Source organism: Periplaneta americana, chromosome 12 (assembly GCF_040183065.1).
Source record: "Periplaneta americana isolate PAMFEO1 chromosome 12, P.americana_PAMFEO1_priV1, whole genome shotgun sequence".
In the NCBI taxonomy this organism is placed as follows: Eukaryota; Metazoa; Arthropoda; class Insecta; order Blattodea; family Blattidae; genus Periplaneta; species Periplaneta americana.
In genome coordinates this window covers 15,393,690-15,417,123 of record NC_091128.1, presented here as the reverse complement: position 1 = coordinate 15,417,123, position 23,434 = coordinate 15,393,690, and the positions used below count along the sequence as shown (strand labels likewise).

General features: G+C 36.5%; 1 protein-coding gene across 2 annotated transcripts in view; it reads right to left on the bottom strand.

The window, feature by feature from the left end:
• Positions 1-23,434, bottom strand: part of LOC138710188 (E3 ubiquitin-protein ligase goliath-like) — a 666,952-nt gene that overhangs the window by 46,483 nt on the left and 597,035 nt on the right. For both annotated transcript variants that reach the window (XM_069840830.1, XM_069840831.1), the window contains exon 6: positions 5,890-5,986. In XM_069840830.1, the coding sequence (XP_069696931.1) occupies positions 5,890-5,986 (97 nt within the window). The remainder of the gene's footprint in view (positions 1-5,889; positions 5,987-23,434) is intronic.

Here is a 23,434-nt window from a genome sequence, read left to right as displayed (position 1 = left end):
GGAAATACAACTCGTTACTAATGTGACAAAAACCTGTCAATCTTGTTCTTATTGGAATAAATACTTAACACATATATCCCAACTTTTGTCCCTGGTTCTTTTTTTTTTCTTTATGTTTGGTAGTATTATGTATCATGTACCCTAGAAAACCTTCAACTTAGTTTATTATTTCATTATACTGGGTGTTCAATTCAAAATGTGTCATGGTTCGCTGTATGTCGTCATGTGGCTATCCGATGAGCCTAGAGTATTCAATCTTCCTACACTTCCGCAGAGGCGTATTACCTAAATGCGAGAGAAGTTGCCTAGCAAGTACGGCGTTCATTCTGAAGATTACTTACCGATACGTACGGTAACGTCAGTAGTGGCAAGAATGTGAACTGTTTTGAAACACGTACTGAAGTGAGTTTTTTTTCCTACTGTCGGGATATGGGGAGAGGGTTAAGACGATTACTTACGTATTTGTTGACATTAACTTCGACGGTTAACATGGCACGGAGCATTTGATTTGTGTTGTGGAATGTTGCCGTACGCAATCGATGATAACAAATACCCTGCTTGCGACTTGCCCGCGCAAAACACAGTTCGAAGGAGGTTATGGTAGCACACAGACTTTACAGACCGCCATCTGTTGCTACGACATTCAAGTTATACCGTACACGTTCTCAAGTTCAGATTGAACGCCTTGAATAATAGGCAACTTCTCTGACTTAAAAGCTGAAACTCGCTTCAAATCGCTGACTCACAACAGTGACGTCATATCATACTTTGAAATGAACACCCAGTATGTAAGAACAAATAAGAAGTGAACAAGATTTTTAAATTTTTATTGCAATATCCCTACTCATTTTTGAGTAGTTTATATTACAAACAAATGACTGATATTGTCATGCAACATCTGTGCACAGCCGTTGACTCTGAAATCTACCTCTGCCCGTTAAGCCATCAGAAGAGCCGTGATTTTTCAGAGTTATGTTAATGCAGAATTACAAAACTTTTTAAACGACCAGTCAGTTAAGAATACGCACAAATGTTATTCGATAAATTAGAAAGAATACAGGAATTGAAAAAAAACTCAGATGATGCAAAGTTTTATTTTTCTAAATTTTCTCGGGCTTCCAGCCAGGTCATAAGTTGGTGATCCACCGACGTTTCGAGGATGTTCATCTTCCTCATCTTCAGGGTTAAATGATGAGGAAAATGAACATCCTCGATACGTCGGTGGATCACCAACTTATGACCTGGCTGGAAGCCCGAGAAAATTTCGAATTATCACGTCGCCAGGAAAGCTTCTGTAGTTATTTTATTTTTCTGTTATACTTAAACAGAAAATGGCATAATAAAGAAACGTGCAAAATTTAGGAACAAATCATAGTGACATGCTTATAACTTATTTAGCTACGTGACATATAAATAGATAACCAGTAATGCTTTTTAATCTTACTTTTGAAGCACATACACTATTGGGAAATAAGATGATAATGCACACAGAGAACGACAATGTAATCGTGGGGAAACGAAAACGCTTGTAGAGAATCTAATCAACAGCTGCTTTTTCCACCATAAATTTCACAGGATATGTCCGGGATTTAACCTTGAACTCCCTCTGCTGAGAAGATAATATAAACTAATTCAACTTTTAAAACTTTCCATACTAGAAGAACTTTAAGATACAAGTAAACTAATTTGTTTTATACGAGAGATATATTCATGAATACAATTATATTTTCTTTGTAAGGTTGTTTTTATTTTTATATAGAATTTTAATTAATGATCTAATTTCTTCATGTTTTTTCTTTCCATTTTTGTTTAACCTCCTCTTCTTGTAGAACTTATACACCAATACCTAGAGGGTAGGGACGATTTTATGGACGCCACATATCGATACATATGTGGGAATTCCTTAGCCTGGAGTCAGCAGAGCGCAGATGCCTTCACAGAGGCACACATACAGCACAGAGCATTAATGAAGAACACCCATCCATGCTCCAGAGAAAATTCGAACCCTTGTACCTTCGGACTGCGCCACCTTGTAGGGAGCGCGCTTGGACCGTGTAGTTATGAATTCTTAAAATTTAACCTAAAGTACGGTATTTTTTTTTTTTTTTGTATATCGAACAGATTTTCTTTAATTGCTACATGAAATGTACAATTCCCTGATAGGGTTTAGGTCTATAATATCAGAGAAGAATTTCTCAATTACACAATATGGGAATAATAGAGAGGATACTTTTATTTCTCTTGTCTATGAAGAACATATTTTATTCTATTTTTACGACGCTTTATTTTATTGGTGATGTGAAACAAAGTCTCAGTTCGACTGCTATCTCCACCTCAACAGTTAAGAAAAAGAACTCCTGAGTCTTTAAGCAAGTTAATCCTTCTGTCACATGCAGGTTTCAGTAAAGTCTGTTCACTGCATTTTTAGTACTGATGTCAACAAAGAATTTTATAGTCATCCGAAAATAACGGCTCCTAGTGCCATGTGGTAAGGTACGAATGTTGATGTTTATTGATTTTACTGGCTTTGAGCCAGAGGCCGTTTTAGGGTCTTTACGCGCAGGATGCCCTCTCCAGACATTGTACATAAATAACAATAAATATATATTTACATACTGTGTATGACACTATTTCTGGCATAAGTGCCAGTAGGTGTGTGAGTGCAGTGATTGGCTTTTTATTTATTTTATTTTATTTTATTTTTTACTTGATTTCATTTGTTTTAATTATTTTGGTGTAGGCCTAATTTGTTAATTTGGGATGCTTAAGGAATGGTGAACGGGACAAGAGTTCGGGGTAGAAGATATCAGTTGATAGACAGCATTAAAGTATTATATGGGGAGATTAAGAGGAAAGCAAGAAAGGGAAATGCTGGATTTGCAGTTAAAGACCTGCTCTTGGGCAGAACACTGTGCATACATACATGCTTTTTTTTTTTTAAGTTTCCCCTTCCGGTGGCAGAAGCGTTATGGAGACTTTCATGGTGTGTTATTTTATTCATCTGCCTCTCTGTTGCTGTCGTGTGTCGTCTCAGACAGTATTCAAATTTCCAACAGTGATTGCGGTTTTGTTTGTGTGTTTTAGTTTTGGTGGTGGGGGCTGGTGGTAGTTGTAGAGGAGTTTCTCCAGTGTTGTTCTGTTGTTTGTGTTCGGGGGATTTGCGAAGATGTGTTGTGTATATACGCGATTTACTGCCGAATGTGTGTATTTCCTGTTTATGTTGTTTAGGTGTGTGAAGAGTGGCTTTGTTTTTGTCGTAGTGTAAACTGTGTTATTTCTGATGCGTCTGTGCAGGTGGAAGATTTGGCGGAGAATTCTTTTTTCGCGTGCTTCAAATTTCAATTGGGTTGTTGGAGGGGCTTGTGCGAGGAAAATGGAGGGATATATGCATAGGGATCTAACCAATGCTTTGTATAGGTGAGGAGTGTTTCGGTTATACAGCCGGGTCGATTGATGCCACTTAGGTAGCTTATTGCTCTGGTGGCTGCGTTATATTCCCTCCAGGTTTCTTTAGCTACTTCGGTCCAGGAGAGTATGGAGGTGAGGGGTATTCCTAGATATGTGAGATTTCGCTGGAGTGGAAGTTGAGTGTTGGCTATTGTGATTGAGTTGTTCTGGAGGACCCGAGTCCGGAGTTTTGGGCGGAAAACGCATATCTGTGTTTTGTCTGTGTTGACTGTGATCCGCCACGTGTTGGTCCAATTTAGATACTGCCTGAGTGTTGCGTTTAGTAACTTCCTAGCGGAGGGGAGTCGGGGATGTGTTGCCCAATATGCGACGTCATCTGCATATTGTGCCAGTCCTACTAGCGGGTTATTAGGGAGGGGAATATCTGCCACATAGATGTTATACAGAGTGGGAGATATGACACTGCCTTGGGGGACTCCAGCTTCTATTCGGAAGGTCCGAGAAAGTTCGTTCCTTCCGAGTCTCACCTGTCCTGTTCGGTTCGATATGAAGCTGGAGAGCCAACGTGTGATTTCGTGTGGCAGGTTTAAGGACGTGAGTTTATATTTTAGGGCGTCTATCCAAACTGTGTCAAAGGCTCTCTTGGCGTCTAAGGCAATAAGGATGCTGTAGTGTCTGCGTGTATAAGCCTCTTCAATGGGAGTGAGCACTCGTATCAGCTGGTCGTGTAGCTGCGCTCCCGGTCGGAATCCGGCTTGAGTGGTCGGGATTAGATTGCGGTTGCGCATATAGACGTGTAGTCGTGACACGAGAACTTTCTCCATTAATTTGGCTAATGTTGATGTCAAACTGATCGGTCGGTAGTTTTGTGGGTCAGACGCGTCTTTGCCTGGTTTAGGAAAGAGAAGAATGTGAGAGTGTTTCCAGCGCTTTGGTGTGTGTCCTAGTCTGAGTGATCCTGTGTAAAGTTCTGCAAGATAATTTAGTGCTTTGGGAGGCAGTTGGCGTAGTATGTTGTAAGTGATTTGGTCTGGTCCGGGGGAAGAGTTTTTTATGTATCTTATTTGCAATGATATGTCTAGCGGAGTGATGTTGTCAATGAGTGGATCGTCGGTCGATCGAGGAAGTGGCGCTGGAAGCGGCTCGTAGAGATCAGGATTCTGTGTGATGTGATGTGTAATGTATGCTAGATGTTGGGGGTCGAAAGATGGGTAATTTGGTGTGGTGTGTATATTTTCTAGTGTGCGGCTGAGAAGATCTAGTTTACCAGGCGTGTCGTACACTATGTGTTGTCCGTCGCGTAGTGGGTGGTTTGAGTTTGCGTGTTTTCCTCGTATACGTTTGATCACGTCCCAGAAAAGTTTGGGATTGTGAGTTCTATTGTGGTCAAGTCTGTCTATAAATCTTTTCCATCTGTGCGCCTCAAAACGTTGTATGGTTTCTCGTACATCCTGTTGAAGGGAACGGTACAGTCGTCTGTCTTCGTCTGGTTGTGTCCGTGTGTATAGTCTGTGCGCTGCTCTCTTTGTCTTTATTAGTTTGATTATGTTTGGTGGTAGTCGCCTGCGTGTATCCGTGGTGCGTTTTCTTGTCGGTATGGATATATTCATTGCAGCTTCAAGCACCTGTACGAACGTTTAATAGTGCATCATTAAAGTGACCAACAAGAAAAATAAAACTATCATTGGTATCGATTATAGTGGAGCAAGAAGGCATATGTTCCACATGAATATAACTGTGTGGGGCATGACCCCAAGTGTAATATCAGTAGAAATTATTATTATTATTATTATTATTATTATTATTATTATTATTATTATTATTATTATTATTTCGTCGTCGTCATCATCATCATCATCATCATCGTAAGATTCATTAACTCATGTCTGTAACTTAATAACGTAGGCTACGTCAAATCTTTAAAGCATCGTCGTAACAAAGGTGCAGTAGGCCTATTAAACAGTCAGGCGTTGGAATAAATATTGTTGCCAAGTACTCGTCTGCTGTTGTGAAGTAATCACTGTGACAAAGCGACATCTTTTGCTATCAACATTACGCAAAGCTGTCAGGTGCATATTTAGAGGGGCTTGGGTATAGATCGCACAAAATACAAATTACTTTCATATGTTATAGGCCTACTTAATGAGACACCTATCTCATGGCAAAATCGTATAAAAACTTATTTTACTCGGATTCGCAGAACTGGAGTCCAATACTAAACCAACTCAACTACGTATCACAGAAGCCGCAGTTACTAGTAGCCTACTAGACTCGTTGTACCATTTTCAGTGTGACCCACTGTACTTGGACGAATATAATATACCGTATTGTGAAACAGTACTTTTACGAGCCACGTTGCCAATTAATAGTTCGCAGTAATCATTCTGATATGAGAAGTAAAAATACAGTAAAGACACTGTACTGTACTGTACAGACGAAGTCAGCCATAATACATGCCACTGTAGACAGAAAAAAACTTACCACAAATCCGTAGTGTTTTAGAATGTCCATCTTGCACATGGGGCACGTTCTGTGTTCCAGCAACCAAGGATCGATGCAGAACTTGTGAAATTCATGCCTACAAATGCAACAAATAAGATAATTTTATTTCATAAAGACAGAATATATTATTACCATACTATTATAACAATTTATGGACCTATCGCTTACGCTATGTCAAGAGGTGGCATTGTTTACACAACTTAGTTTTTAAGATTCCCGAATATACTTGTACAACCTTCATTTTGCAGTACATCTTTAGAAAAACTTATTTACAGGCAACATTACATATTAACTAATACAAATTAATTTCACAATCAAACAGTATTCTACATAATTATGTGGAAGGTGTCAGTCATAGACCCATGAACAAAGAGCATTACATGTTACCAAGCAGAAAATACAGAAACTTCACATACCCACAGTATTATACATACTTCGAGAAATGCACGGAAAATGTATCATTTTTACTATTCGACTTTTAATTACTGAATTCACTTTACGTAAACGATGGAAAATAAGGAGGGATTGTGAAGTTAATTAACACTATACTCCGTTTCTGAAATCTGTGGAGTACAAGAACCGAAACAAGTCCTTTGCGCAAGTGTGAGTGGAGGGAGCCAGTCCAGTGCCCGCTCTGAGGGAAAGCATTTGTTTGAAGACAAGCATCTAAAGTTACGCCATCTAGCGTAAATGCGTACTAACCAATACCAAAGGTGCCATCTAGTCGTGAGGAACTAAAACCTCACATAACATCACATTATTATTATTATTATTATTATTATTATTATTATTATTATTATTATTATTGTTGTTGTTGTTGTTTCATATACGAGTACGTTGACATTCTTAACTCTTAATAATAATTATTTAATAATAATTTTAATCTCATACTTTAATGTTCGTCCTCAGCACAAGACACTGCAACCTCAGTTTTAATCCACGTGGAATAGAAAAATAGATGTCATTTTATAATGGAAGCAGCTTATTGGTTGCAACATTGAAATTGAGGAGAGTGATTGGAGCGGCGACACAAGACATTCAAAACAATAATATAATTGAATTTAAAAAATCTGCCGAATGTTACTCACGAGGCCGCTGAAACACCTGCCGAATGTTAAGCATGAGACCGCGGCGATAATAATATGAATAATGATCGACAATCCACAGTTACAAATATAATGTTTTGTCTTCACGATACCAATAATCAGCTTTATAATTTTCAATATTAAGCTTGATCTCATAGAAGTTGTCGCGTAGGATTATTTTCAATTCTTTGCTTCCATATTTCCAAAGCTTACTGTTATTATTGCCGCGCTAGCCTGAGTAACGACCGGCGAGGCTTTGATATTTATAAGTTATTGTTTGTCGCTTCTGATTGTGGTTCTTTCAGTCCCATCGCTCCAATCATATTCTACAAAAAACTGTTGCCGCCAATGGCAGTCCAGGATTGAATTTTGACGTGTACATATCAAGTCCACGTGGAGTAAGAACCAAGGTTGCCATTTTTAATAACAAATGTTTCGTTCAGTTTAGTAAAGCATTTCAAGTGGAAGTTGCAAGTTGGTGTTAATATTTAAGATGTGGAGGGCGTGGGAAGGCGATGATGAAGTTGAAAGTAATGTAAATGCGTATGCTTCTTCAACTAGTAGAAGTAAGACAATTACAGGTAGCAAATGTATGAACAGTCTCAGAAAATAATTTGTAATGTGTATGCCTACGTCAAAAGTAATAAATTGGGCAAGGGACCGATTACAGAGACCGCAAAAGCTGTTGGATTAAGTAGGCAAGCCGTAAGCAGAGTTGTAGAAAGAGGTCCTAAAACACCCAAAATATGTAAAAATAAAAAACAGAAATTTGAAAAAGCTGATAACTTCACCTGCGATCTGATTCGTCGAACGGTGTATGATTTTTTTATAAATGGACAGTCGCGCAACAGTCAGTGAAATATTCATAGAACTTCAACACACGTGTGAATTCCCTTACAAAGAAATTATTGTAAAAAGTTAGGATTCAGGTTCCGAATTCTTAACAAAAGACGCGTGATAATGGAGTCGTCGAGTATAGTAACGTGGAGGTACAAATATTTGAACACACTTCGTTCTAAAAGATCGGCAGGCCATAAAATTATATTTTTGGACGAGACATGGTATGACACCCATGATGTCCCCAAAAGAGGTTGGGATGATGGGAGTTGCTCATGTGCCTTCAGTGCCCCTGTATCTCGCGGGAAACAAATTATGGTTTTGCATGCAAGTAGTAGTGACGGCTGGGTTCCAAATTGTTTCTTGCTTTCAGCTAGAAATATAGGTGATTCCAAAGCAGATTCACATGATGAAATGAATTCTGAAATTTTCGAGGACTGGTTTACAACCAAATTAATGAAAAATCTTCCAACAAGCCCTCCATGTATGATTGTAACGGATAACGCTGCTTATCATTCCAGGCTACAGTTTAGGCTGCCGAATAGATCCACAAGAAAGGATGATATTATTAGTTTCATGGTGCACTAGAAGTACGTAATCCATTCCCCACTATATATGTATTGCTTGAAGTTATAAAAGAAGCTAATATCAGTAGAAAGTTTGTCATGATTGCAAGAGATTTCGGCCATGAGGACTTGCGGTTGCCCTCCATACCACTGTAATTTAAATGCAATTGAACTTAGGCCTATTTGGGCGCGCTTAAAACATGAAGTTCGAAAACGAAATGTGACTCCATCACGTAGTGACAGTGTATGCAGAACTATACGAGAATGTATTGAACTTATAAATTCGGAATTGTGGACAAAGTGTGTTAAAAGGACAAGAGAAATAGAACGCCAATATATTGTTCGCGACTCTGAAAACGACAGAGACTCGTTCATTATAAGCGTAGGTGACAGTGAAGGAAGCAGTTCAGATGAGAGCTAGGATGTCAGGTAATTAATAACTGTAATTTACATATTTATTTAATTAATGATAGATAATTTGTAGAAACAAAAGCCGCCCTAAATAAGGGTTCGATAGATTGGCCTACTAATCAATTCAGAAAGAATAATAAGTAAAGAAAACGATTTTGTGACACTTGGAAAGAAAAAGAAAAAAACATTAAGATAAGAAAACGTAGGAAATCATTTACAATAAAAAAATATCGGGTACAAATGATTACTAATTATAGCTAAGGATGATTTTAACACGTGAGATCCTATGGCAACAATCGTTGCATCAGAAATTTTATATTGTTTAAGTTGATTTAGAGTTTCACGTGGGATCGTGCCACGGGCACCGAACATGAGCCCAAAAACTGTCCAATGTGTGATGTGGTATTGTGTTCCAAGATGCTGACAACAAGGCTCATATATGACTTGTTTTTCACGACACACCTCTTGTGGCTGTTGCTCATGCATCTCAAAACGGATTGTGGGATAAAGAATGACACCCTTATCCTTCTGCCGATCAATTATGATGATATCAGCCCGTCTAGCAGAGCCATCAGAAGAGACGCAACCAACCTCCTCATAAACCTCATAGGAAGTATTCTGACGGAGTGAAGCTGCGATGAGAGAACGAACCGTATTATGTCTGTTGATTCGGAGCAATTCTCCATGATGGCAGAAACCCAAGACGTGAGGAAGCGTTTCTTGCTCGTCGCATCTTCTGCAACGGGTTGAGTCAAGAGTTCTACCAGGGAGAGTACGTACAGGTATTGCATTAGATAGCATGAAAGTATTATTATTATTATTATTATTATTATTATTATTATTATTGTTAGTTATAAAGTAGTCGTGTTTCTCGTTTGTACGCCCTGCTGTTTGAAAAAGACGAGACAACATAGGTTTAGAACAGTATGCAATCGACAGATCAGTTATTGTTGTTAACCTTTTCTTTGATCTGCCTGTCGTTACTCTGGCTGGCGCGCCGATGTGCTACACGTTTTTATTATTGTAGGAGAAAGAAATTGAGTGAGGAACAATCAGTTATTTTCGGATGATAGAGGATATAAGACCGGTTAGCTAGAATGCCTGAATTCAGTAAACCATTGAAAAGTAACCTTCATGCTTACGTTAGTGAATTTGGTGCCAATACTATGTTTTCAACCGATGGAACAGTTTTGTTATATAAGGTTTGTGAAAAGTCAGTTCATCACGAAAAAAAGTATTTCATAAGTAGACATCGGATTTTTAGGCACTAAAAATTCCAGTTTTAGGCGCCTAAAATAAGCTCAAAATTTGTAAAATTAGGCTCTATTTTAATGAAAATAGGCATTTTAGGCACATCAAGGTATCATACTTATTTCTTTCACTGAAATTTTTAGTTATACACTAAAATACGCACAAAAAAGTATGTTTAAACATCAAAAAAGAATACTATATTATATTTATAAACAGAGCTGCACAAATTTAATATATTGAAACTAATGAAATAATGATTATTGATATCAAGATTACTCATTTTAAGTTATTGAAATTCAGTTCCATGCTCAGACTTTATTATAATTATCTGCACAGTACACCACCAGAATTTTTTCTAAATTCTCCACAGTTAACCTTTGCCTTTTGTCAGTGAGAATCATTTTGAAAGCAGAAAAACTTCTTTCAACCGAAACTGATGTGAGAGGCGCAAATTTTAAATTAGGTACAATAGAAACATCAATACTTACTGGAACATTTACACTTTCTCCCGATATCACTCTTGATACTTTTTCCAACAATGAAAATCCTACATTCTTATTTAATACGTTGTCCCACTTATTTTTTACTTTTTTTCCCAGTTTCGCCCAAAGCTGAATGTATGTTCACTTGAGCTTCCTTTACTATTACTATTTGGCTACAAAGAGATTGTTTTTCACGTTCTAATTGTTCAATGCTTGCAGGTATGAAAGAAAAGTTTGATGTTATGTAGGCAATATCGTTTTTCACTCGTGAGTCATTCAGACAATCTTTCACTGCTTTCACACATGCTGCACTATCAGTTTCAGGTAATTTATCAATAACTGTGACCACTTCTTTAAAATACTTAGAATAATACACCACTGACTGAATCCAGGTTCCCCATCGTGTAACAACCGGCTGAGGTGGGAGTGGGATATCTGGAAAGTTCTCTCTGAATATTGAAATCCTGGATGGGGCTTTACAAAAACATTTTTTTGTGTTAGAAATAAACGAATTGACAAGAGGAAATTCATTCCGGATTGTTTCAGAAACCCTGTGAAGGCCATGTGCTAGACAGGTTACATGCGTGAGGTTAGGATAAAATGTTTTAAGAAGTGGAGCTGCAGCAACCATGTATGAGGCAGCATCAGTACAAAACAACAGAACTTTAGAATCGTCTATATTACCTGAGTATAAAGACTGTAGGCCTTTATTTACAAAATAAGCAATGGCTTGGCTATTCACTTTCGAAAGTTCCTTAACACATACGAGGTGTGGAATCGAAGGTCCATCAGGACTAAGTTTTCCTACTACCATATTTGCTATATACCTATTCATAGGATCTGAGGTTTCATCCACAGAGACCCATATGTAAGAATCACCTATATCCTCCCGAATGGAAGCTAAAGTTTCATTGTATATTCTGTCTAAGTAATTTTTTCTTAGGGTCGACTCAGATGGGATATTTTGTTTGCAGTATTTTTGTAAAAACTGTCTTAAAACCGGATTTTCAATTGCATTCCAGGGAATGTTAGCAGCAACAAACGCTCTGGTTAAATCAGCATAGAAATTGCTGCTGTGATTGGATGAAGTAGGCTGTGTTAGTAAAGTTTGTTGCAGTTTATTTTTCTGCTGAGCTTTAGCCTTATGAGCCACTCCTTGCACATGCTGCTTTAGGTGGCACTTCTTTTCTTGCGAAATCTAAAAATGTAAAGTAAACTGAATTAAAATAAAATCCTAATTGTTCTATTGCCGTATTTCTATCACAAAGTTAGTGGGTTCGAACAATCGGCATTATCGCGTTAAACTTCACAGGAAAACGTCCTACCGCTCAAAACTTCTCAACACAAATAAGGTGAGGGAAAGAGCAACTGTTAACGAGCATTCAAATGAACTGTTGTTATTGAGATTCAATTGGACAAAAATACAAAGTTCCACTTATTGTTGCATTTCCTGGTAGTGTTAACACTAGGAGGGCCATTCTTTTAAATATTTTGTAACGGTTTACCCTACTAATTCGCAGTTTTACGACTTTTCATAAATATTTCAAAAACACTCTTTCTCCAAAAATTGTGATTTTATGACACTCTGAAGGGCAGTACAGCTAATCGGTTTCAGACCGAAAACAGTCATTTTTATAGTATAGTATATCTCTGAATCGGTAGCAGCACATGTTGTGATTGTTGCCTGCTTCAAAACTAAGGTTGGTTCTTTGTCGGCATTTATGCCTCCAAACATGTTAAATTCGGTGAAATCTATTGCGAGTGTCGTGAGATTCAAAACATTTTGTTTCCTTTATCAATGGTTTCATGGCCGGTGTGAAGCAAACTTTCCAATTTTTAAATGCCTTAAATTTCGCAGTGAATGCATGTATAAATTATAAAAAGTAAGAGTAAAATGCGAAACTTTACAGTGAGTTAGGCATTTTTAGGCGAATATTAACAAATTAGGCTCTAATAACCGTTTTAGGGCATTTTAGGGCACTATAAAACTCTTTGAATACCTTTCAATTTCCATGAAACACAAATATTAATAATTATTTTTATATTTCTCCTAGAGAAACAAAATAGGCATTTGCCCTAGAATCCGATGTCTGTTCATAAGTCAACATGTGTCAACTTACTTACTTACAAATGGCTTTTAAGGAACCCGGAGGTTCATTGCCGCTCTCACACAAGCCCGCCATCGGTCCCTAAACTCTGCAAGATTAATCCAGTCTCTATCATCATATCCCATCTCCCTCAAAACTATTTTAATATTATCGTACCATCTACGTCTCGGCCTCCCCGAAGGTCTTTTTCCCTCCGGCCTCCCAACCAACACTCTATTTGCATTTCTGGATTCGCCCATATGTGCTGCATGTCCTGCCCATCTCAAACGTCTGGAATTAATGTTCATAATTTTATTATGTCAGGTGAAGAATATAATGCATGCAGTTCTGCGTTGTGTTTTTTAAATTTATAACGCTTTTTTCATATTGTGCCTTTTTTTTTATTTTTATTGCCATTTTTGCCTGCCTATTTTAACTGTTATAAATGCCTAAACATCCGGGATCTACTGATCACTGATGCAGTGAACAAGTTTCGCAGAGCTGGACTGTGTGACTTCACTACTCCAACTCCGGCGACTTTTAAACATGATTTTCGATAGTAGGGTATGGTTGCGTATATCGCACCACTTTAGCATTTATAACTTTTATTGAACAATACAGTTTTTATTTTCTGCATTCCTTTACAGAAATACATTCCCAGAACATTTACCTTTCGTGTAAAAAAGAATCCTTCAATTTTATATAATATTTTTGGAGTAGAATGACATTTTCGAAACACTTGTCAGTGGTGCCATTTCCTAAATAGCACCTGCGGTTTCTTAAATCGCACCTCTTTAACTGCTGGGAACAGGATGAAGGAAAGATTTTAATATTGAACATATTGAACAGTATTTAATATGAATAATGTAATAAATGCAAATTACAAGTTTATTGAAATTAATGAAAGAGAGTAACGCATCTTCAAATGAAATTGAAAAAAATAGAGCATAAATTACCTAATATTTAAACTTCCTGAATGCGTTTTTTTACACACTTGCCATGTCATTCACCAGGCAGTTCAGACTGTAAACTGTGTCATCTTTTCTCCACGATTATATCGAAGCCATCTGAGAACTGCTTCATGATTTAGTTGTCTGAAATGGTTTGAAGATAGAAACATCTAAAGGCTGGGCCTCTGAGTATTATGACGAGGAAGCTGAAATAGGAGCACATCATTTTCCCGAGATAATCTAGCTTCTAATTTTTGGAATGGTTCGTATAGGTGGACATACAGAAGCAGCACTTTTTTCTATGGCAGGTTTGAGTGGAAAATAAAATGTTTGAGCTATTCGACTATGTTGATGTAACCTGAATCAGAGCAAACAAATAACGATCCTGGAAGAACACCAGCTGATAATGTAGAATGCACTGTTTGACTTTTAAAAATTTTCGTAGGTGGCACAAAATATCTGGTGCGCTTGTACAACACACACTTGTTGTATTAACGCCCTTTTCACCACTTGATATTGCACCCACCTGATACATTCCTCGTTCAGTTAAACTTTTTTGGCCTTCTTTTGTACGGCTAGAATTGCTACAGTTGCTCATATCGCACCGGTGCGAATTAGGCACCTACAAAGTGGTGCGAATTAAGAAACTACGTCATAATTAATTATTTCCTTCATTCTAGCCTATAATCACCACATGTTCGAAAATCGTACTAAGTTAAATGTTCTTCATTATTTCTTTTAACCAATAATATCTTAAGATTATGGATTCCTTTGCATACAAATCCGTTATTTAGTTACAAAATGTTAGCTAAATATACATCCACCTGAGCGATTATATTACATACACTATCACCACGCTGCTGACACAAAGACGTGGCAGAAATCAAGTGACATGGTGGAAGTTCATATGGTAGATTGTAACAATACCACTAGATGCTACACTACTACAGTAACTTGTTTTAAACTAGCAGTGGTGCCATTTAGAAAGCAGTGCGATTTATGCTACTCTACCCTACTACAGTGCGTTCGTTGCTCGGCCGGACCGTTCCGCGGCGGCCTTGGACTGGGTGAAGATTGCTGCGCCTGTCGCCAGAGTTACAGGTGAATGACCCGCAAGTCATGGGTACGGAACACTAACTACTCTACTAACATTAGGCTTACCTGCATCACAACAGATGTTGAAAGTGAACATTCCCTATATATCCGAAAACAATTGAATCGGTCGGAGCTAAAAGGAATTAAGTCAAAATATGAAGTTTTTGGTTATGCAACAATTTGAACAACTGATGTCATGTGCATCGAACGGTGGAAGAAGGAACTAAGACATTTAAATATTCTTTTGTCTTCTATAACATAAAAATATAATATTTGTGTTATTAGTGGAATATTTTTTGCTTCTCCTGAAAAGTTGTCAAAAGTGACTTAATTCCTTTTAGCTCCGACCGATTCAATTCTGGTTCACTCGCAAAAGTTCATGTTGACTGATTGCCTGTATTTCTCTCGTGATGTTGTCCTTCAATTCTTGTAACGTGTGCGGATTTGATGCGTACACTTTATTCTTTAACGTTCCCCATAAGTAAAAATCGCATGGAGATAGGTCAGGGGAACGAGGTGACCACAATCCTCGACTAATTATTCTGTCATCAAACACACTTCGCAACTCATGCATAGAATTGGCAGCGGTGTGCGCTGTAGCTGAATCCTGCTGAAACCAGCCACTCAATCGTTCATTTCTTGTTAGTTGCGGAAAAAAATTATTTAAAATAGAAGTTCCATACACGTGTGAATCAACTGTTGTATCGAAAAATATAGGACCGATAATTCTACTCGCACTCACTGCACACCAAAACGCAACCTTGCAGCGTGGTGAGGAACTTCATCAATAATATGGGAATTTTCGGTAGCCCAGGATCTATTGTTCTGAGTAGAAACGTGACCGTGAAGATGAAACCACTCTTCATCAGTGAAGAACGTTAAAAGTGGGTCCACGTCGCCATAATGAACGGACTGCAAAAACAAATGGCAATAATTGACCCTACTTACAGGGTCTTGTGGTTGTAAAGCATGAACTACAGTTACCCTGTACGGCTTAAATTTCTGAAGTTTCGTTACCACTTGCAAGGAATTCGAACACCTGCAAAGCGATGTTCAAATTCTCTTCGACACCTTCTTGCATCATAGAGAAAAATACGTTGTCCTAAAGTGTACTCAACCATTATTAATAGACACTTTATCACCACGAGACAACACAATTTTACTCACAAGACGCACACAAACGTCTTTCCCTCAGGACAGATCCAACTCGATTGACTGGCGCGTCAGCGGTAGCTACAGCACTACTCTGGCGGCAGGCACGCCAATCTTCACCCAGTCCAAGGCCGCAGCGGAACGGTCCGGCCGAGCTACGAACACACTGTATTTTTCGTACGACGCTCGGGTTTTCAAGAAACTAATCTCTACACCTGATCTATTATAATCATTTTCTACCTAAAAGTACATTTCATAAGTTAAAAGGGCCTTTAAGTATTCTGGACTATAGATAAATGAGGTTTTATAGCAATGAATTTAACAAATTAATGTGATAGATTTTGAGTTCAAAACAAACGATTTTTTCTTTTGCGCGCGCGTATTATATGTCTTCTGTTGTGTTTCGTTGTGTTGAAAATAGTAGATTATTTTGGATTTCAAGTACAAATGCTAGAAGATTTAGATGGCATAGCTACATTTTTGACTCAGATTGTAAAAGGTTATCATTTGTAAGAAGCAGCAAACTATGACCACATAAAACTGGATAGAACTGCAACGAGACATTTGTCGCTTTAAGATGGTGGAATGGTTAAGGGATTGTGAAAATATAATTATCATCCAAACAAATATAATATCCATGGTCTGTTACGGTCTCGGTGAATCATTCTCGATCCACCTTTTTTGTACTGCCCGAAGATTTCTTCCCTTGGGGACGGTATTGAAGAATGGCTTTTAAAGTCTACTACGATTCATTCGTTGGACATAGTTTAACACTGCAGAAAATTATTCATTGGAATTTTTCAAAAGGTATGCACAGATCTGATGTAACTGTACTTGCTATAAATTTGTATTTTATTAAAAAAAGTTATTTCGGCCATACCCATTATTATACCCATGTACATATGTGGATCTCTGTCACCACGGCATAGCGCGTTCTCAGGTTGCGGAAAGAAGAGATAGCCTACAGATATGCAGGTTGTTTAGTCAACTGTCGGAAGTAACACCAATAAGGTATCACACATGAGGCAACTAGGCTAGGAGATAATGGGGTAGGGTGGCCAATTCCTTTCTCTCTGATATGAAAGGTAGCTGCGAATATATTGAATAAGCAGTTTCGGACAGCTGATAATGGATGGTTATCCAGCTTGGGGGTTGGGCAACTGGCTAACAACCCATCATCGTAAAAAATAACTTGTTACGAAACCACAACATAAACCTTGGAATGGGATTGATTCTTTGGCATGACCATAAAAAAGGAATAAGATTATAAGATTTGTCACCTGACATAATTAAGAGTATTAAATCCAGACGTTTGAGATGGGCAGGGCATGTAGCAATATGGGCGATTCCATGAATGCATATAGAGTGTTGTTGGGAGGCCGAAGGGAAAAGGACCTTTGGCGAGACCGAGACGTAGATGGGAGGATAATATAAAAATGGATTTGAGGGAGGTGGGATATGATAGTAGAAACTGAATTAATCTTGCTCAGGATAGCAGAGTAGCATAAATCGCACCGCTTCCTAAATGGCACCTCTCCTAGTTTAAAACAAGTTACTGTAGTAGTGTAGCATCTAGTGGTATTGTTACAATCTACCATATGAACTTCCATCATGTCACTTGATTTCTGCCACGTCTTTGTGCTAGCAACGTGGTGATAGAGTATTTAATATAATCACTCAGGTGGATGTATATTTAGCTAACATTTTGTAACTAAATAACGGATTTGTATGCAAAGGAATCCATAATCTTAAGATATTATTGGTTAAAAGAAATATTGAAGAACATTTAACTTAGAACGATTTTCGAACATGTGGTGATTATAGGATAGAATGAAGGAAATAATTAATTATGACGTAGTTTCTTAATTCGCACCACTTTGTAGGTGCCTAATTCGCACCGGTGCGATATGAGCAACTTTAGCAATTCTAACCGTACAAAAGAAGGCCAAAAAATTTTAACTGAACGAGGAATGCATCAGGTGGGTGCAATATCAAGTGGTGAAAAGGGCGTTAATACAACAAGTGTGTGTTGTACAAGCGCACCAGATATTTTGTGCCACCTACGAAAATTTTTAAAAGTCAAACAGTGCATTCTACATTATCAGCTGGTGTTCTTCCAGGATCGTTATTTGTTTGCTCTGATTCAGGTTACATCAACAGTGAACTATTTGTCGAATAGCTCAAACATTTTATTTTCCACTCAAACCTGCCATAGAAAAAAGTGCTGCTTCTGTATGTCCACCTATACGAACCATTCCAAAAATTAGAAGCTAGATTATCTCGGGAAAATGATGTGCTCCTATTTCAGCTTCCTCGTCATAATACTCAAGAGGCCCAGCCTTTAGATGTTTCTATCTTCAAACCATTTCAGACAACTAAATCATGAAGCAGTTCTCAGATGGCTTCGATATAATCGTGGAGAAAAGATGACACAGTGTACAGTCTGAACTGCCTGGTGAATGACATGGCAAGTGTGTAAAAAAACGCATTCAGGAAGTTTAAATATTAGGTAATTTATGCTCTATTTTTTCAATTTCATTTGAAGATGCGTTATTCTCTTTCATTAATTTCAATAAACTTGTAATTTTCATTTATTATATTATTCATATTAAATACTGTTCAATATGTTCAATATTAAAAGCTTTCCTTCATCCTGTTCCCAGCAGTTAAAGAGGTGCGATTTAAGAAACCGCAGGTGCTATTTAGGAAATGGCACCACTGACAAGTGTTTCGAAAATGTCATTCTACTTCAAAAATATTAAATCAAATTCAAAAATTCTTTTTACATGAAAGGTAAGTGTTCTGGGAATGTATTTCTGTAAAGGAATGTAGAAAATAAAAACTGTATTGTTCAATAAAAGTTATAAATGCTAAAGTGGTGCGATATACTCAACCTTAACCTATGTGAGTGCGGCAATGAACCTCCGGGTTCCTTAAAAGCCATTTGTAAGTAAGTAAGTTATTTCGGCTTGAACACGAACTGGTTCAATACTAATGGACAGAAGAAATTAAAATTCAAATATCTGTTCCTTTTATTTTCCTATGTGAATGTTGCGTGAGCGAGTAACTATTATTTTTTAAGCAGCATACCTTCATCGGAGAGGTGTGTATTTGATGTGAATAAGAAAATTTAAATCAGTAGCATTATTAAAGAATCACAATGTTCACAACATTCTAAATTAATGAGAAGTTACAAAGTGATTGGAATAGAAATGAAATGACACAATTCTCATATTTTCAAATGTAATGATGATTATTTGTGCATAACTATAGAAGCTTTCATACATCGCCTATTTCGTTTCTTAGCTAATGGTTATCCATATTATTTTGGATGTAACAATTTATTAGCACATTGAAATATTTATCAGTGAAAATAATGGCAAAGTGGAAACAGTCTGTATTTGTGTTTTATCTATTATATCAAGTAGATGAGATTTTAAAATCTCTGTAGGCATAGCATCTTTTAATAGGAAATAACCTATTGTTTGCCTTAAATTTTTGCACTTTTCTCGAATAATGAAATCTTGCTTGGTTTGCAAGTGGTACTTCTGAAATATTTTCGTCGGTTGAAGTTTGTTGATTAGGCCTATCTGTACCTAATTTAATGAATCCCTCATAGTGTCTGCTTTAGCATTATAAGTTATATTTTCCTTTAAAGACATTTTTTATACAGTAATAACAGATACAATATTTTTAATTCAATGGTAATATAACGGATATTATTTTTAATTTATTAATTGTAAAATGGTGGGATTTATATCAGGATCTATACCAAATTCATGAAGTCAGTTTTGGAGAGATCTAACTGTTGGTAAACATAATTTTTTTCTTAAAATTGTTAGCCTTGAGATGAGCAATAATGGAATATTGCGGCAAAACTTTTGTCGTAACTGGAATACCGTTTTGCAGTTCCTTTTTAAAGCGCACTTGTGAGTAATGAATTCATAATTTCGAACAATTTTAATTAAATCAGCATTTGAACTTGCTGTGTTCGGAGCTGTCATTTCCTCTTGAGGCATTTTTTTTATCTTTTAGGATTTCTTGCATTCTAAAAAATGAACTTAATTTAGTGAAATATTAATAATGCCTTTAAAATATAGTGCTAGGCAAATTATCTTGTCCATATAACTACATGATATCACTTATTATGAACAACATGAGTCCACTTTCTTCACAAAATGAACAATTCACATTTTCATGTTACGCATCCCAACGCACACTGTTTGGTTAAAAAAAATTCTAGACATTCAATTTTTATACGGAGAAACTAGCTATAAAGAAATTGTGTTTTGTATGTAGAAAGTAAAGTAGATTTATGCAGTTTAGTAACTGATTCAGTTAATATAGAGGATATGTAATTGCTAATGCTCTTTCTAATTACTTGGTAAAGGAGTATCGTCCGTCTGATATCAGAGAAATCGGAGCATTCTCGATGCAAGATCTAATATGTTTATTTGGGATCTAATCGGTTCTTTTATTGTGCTTTGATTTTGACCTATATTTTCGGAAGAAGAAGCCATTAAATTCAGTGAAGGAATAACTGTTATTTTCAGTCCATTATTACAAGTAAAAACACAACGAATTTGAAACTTCGGTATACTTTTCCAATTTATTACACCTTATTTTTACTTACCTTATTATAGTTATTGAAGTCCGGTAATCTAAAGTGATCTGAATATATTTTGTGATTCTTGTACATACACTCCTCAAAATAAAAAAAAGTTGTCATGTTTTTGGATTGTTATATTTATAGTACAGAAAATATTTTGTACAAAATGAATTATCCAGAAAAATACCTTGTAGTTTATTGCCAACTCCTACAATAGAAAACTCAAATTAAACATTTAGTACTCATGTTAAGAACAAAAACAGTTGAAGATGTCTAAAATGAAAATGAAACTTGTAAATATACTTACTCACTTACAAATGGCTTTTAAGGAAACCGCGATTTCATTGCCGCCCTCACATAAGCCCGCCATCGTCCCTATTCTGTGCAAGATTAATCCAGTCTCTGTAAAACAAAAATGTTTTCTTTTCTATTCAGTCTCAGTAATATGTGTTTCCTCCTCTTTCCCGAATTACGGCAGCACAGAGATTTGGCATACTTCTGATTAGCCTGCGAATGTTAGGTTGTGAAATTTCTTGCCACTCTTCTTGTAGAGTCTCCTCTAATTATTGTTGGAGCGTTTGTGGCGGATGTGGATGCTTACGAACCCTTCTTTTAAGATGATCCCACAGATGTCATATTGGATTAAGGTCCTGACAGCAGGGAGGCCACTCCAGGACGTTGATGTGGCATTGGGTAAGAAAATCTTGTACACACCGAGAAATATGGGGATGGGCTTTGACATGGACCAGTAAAAGTTCTTTTCTCATACGTTCTGCTACAGGTCGTACATGGGGATTAAGAACTTCATTCACATACCTGTTTCATTTCTCCTCCTCCGAATCACTACAAGCTCTGTTCTCATATCCAACGTAATCTCTCCTCAGAGCATAAGTGAACCTTCTCTTAAAGGAACTCTTTTAGTGACTACATCTTCAATATGAAGTTCTCCCGGTCGTCTCCACACACCAAAACGTGCATCATTACCAAACACGAAACATCACTCGTCTCAACTGCCAATTTCTGTGTTCCTTTGCAAAGCGTAGTCTCAGTTGTTTGGCACTTTTTTCTACTTCCTGTACCTGATATCGCTTTCATGCAGTCTATTACATATTGTTTGGTCACTCACCCTTTGTCCTGTAGCCTTCTGAAAATCCTCTTGGAATTCTCGTGCCGTATGCCTGCGCTTTGTATTGTATTGTATTATATTTATTAACATTCCATGGTATTCATACATTGCTTCACAGCTATAATATGGAACAAGTCAAAAAACTTAATACTATTATAAAGTCTTAATTTATAGTCACAGTCTAGATGAAATATATACAGAAGAGATTTACAATATAATCTAATAGTACAACACGAAGTTTTACTATCAATTTCATGAAGTGTCATTGAATGTCATGAATTCACCCACAGAATAGAAGGCGTGAGAAATTAAGTACTTCTTAATTTGGCCCTAAATAATCTTATATTTTGAGTTTCATTTTTATATCGATAGGGACGCTATTAAAAATTTTTATTGGTATATAACGCACTCCTTTTTGATAGTACGATAGACTTGCCGATGGAGTATGAAAGTCATTTTTTGACGTGTATTTATGCTATGAACTGTTGAATTAGTTACAAAGTTTTCACGATTACGTATGAGGAAGATTATTAATGAAAAAATATACTGACAAGCCATGGGCATTATTTGTAGTTTTTTTTTAAATATTCCTACACGATTCCCTAGGTTTGGCACCTACTATTATTATAATTACTCTTTCTTTGTAATAAGAATGTACTGTTACTATGTGTGGAATTTCCCTAGAATATTATTCCAAAACTCATTACGGAGTGAAAGTATGCAAAGTATATTATTTTTAAGGTATTGATATTTACTATCTTTTGCATAGATCTAATAGCAAAACATGCTGAATTTAGTTTGGAGGTAATTTATTTAATATGATTTTTCCAATTTAACACATTATCGATTTTTAAGCCAAGATCTATTGTTAAATACAGCGTATGAAATTTGCGAGGTTGAATTAGAACAGGATTTAAATTAAATTATGTTAGTTTGGTTACAATTTAATACTAATTTATTGACTAAGAACCAGTCACATATTTTGAAGAGAATGACTTCTGTTGAAGATTGGAATGTGTTGGAGTTATTGGCTGTAATTACTATACTTGTGTCATCTGCAAATAATATGAGACGACTTACATCTTTTATTAGGGGGGCAAGGTCATTTATGAACACTAGAAAAGATAGGGAACCTAATATAGAACCTTGAGCAATTCCATTATTAATAGTTCCTCACGTCGAGGTAGATTTCATAGTTGTATTGATTTCGACTTTCTATATCCTATCTATGAGATATGAGTGAAACCATTGGTGTGCAACGCCTTTAATTCCATAATAATATAATTTGTCTAGCAGCATTTTATGATTTATACAGTTAAATATTTTGACTAAATCACAGAAAATACCTCCAACTTGTAATTTTTTATTAACTGCCTCCAGAATTTTGTCAGTTAAACTAAATGTTGCAATTTCCGTGCCTTTATTTTTCCTAAATCCAAATTGTTCTGGGACTAAAATGTTGTATCTTTCTAGATGATGATATAATCTTTTATACATTACTTTTTCAAAGATTTTGGAGAAGACTGGTAGAAGTGATATGGGTCTGTAATTTTCTGGAGACGTTGTTTCTCCCTTTTTGAAGAAAGGAATAACCACTGAATATTTTAATCTCTCTGGGTATATACCATTGAACATTGAATAGTTACATAAATAACTTAGTCGCCCAGCTATAATATGTGAACTCGCTTTCAATATTTTGTTTCTTATTTCATCATATCCTGAGGATTTTTTTACTTTAGATTTTTAATAATTGTAATTATTTCTTGTTTGTTTGTTAGAAATATTTGAATATTTGGGAATTTTGTCGGAAAATATTGTGTTAAAGAATCTAAACTGTTAGTAACATTGTCTTGGGGGGATGTTGAGGTTATCA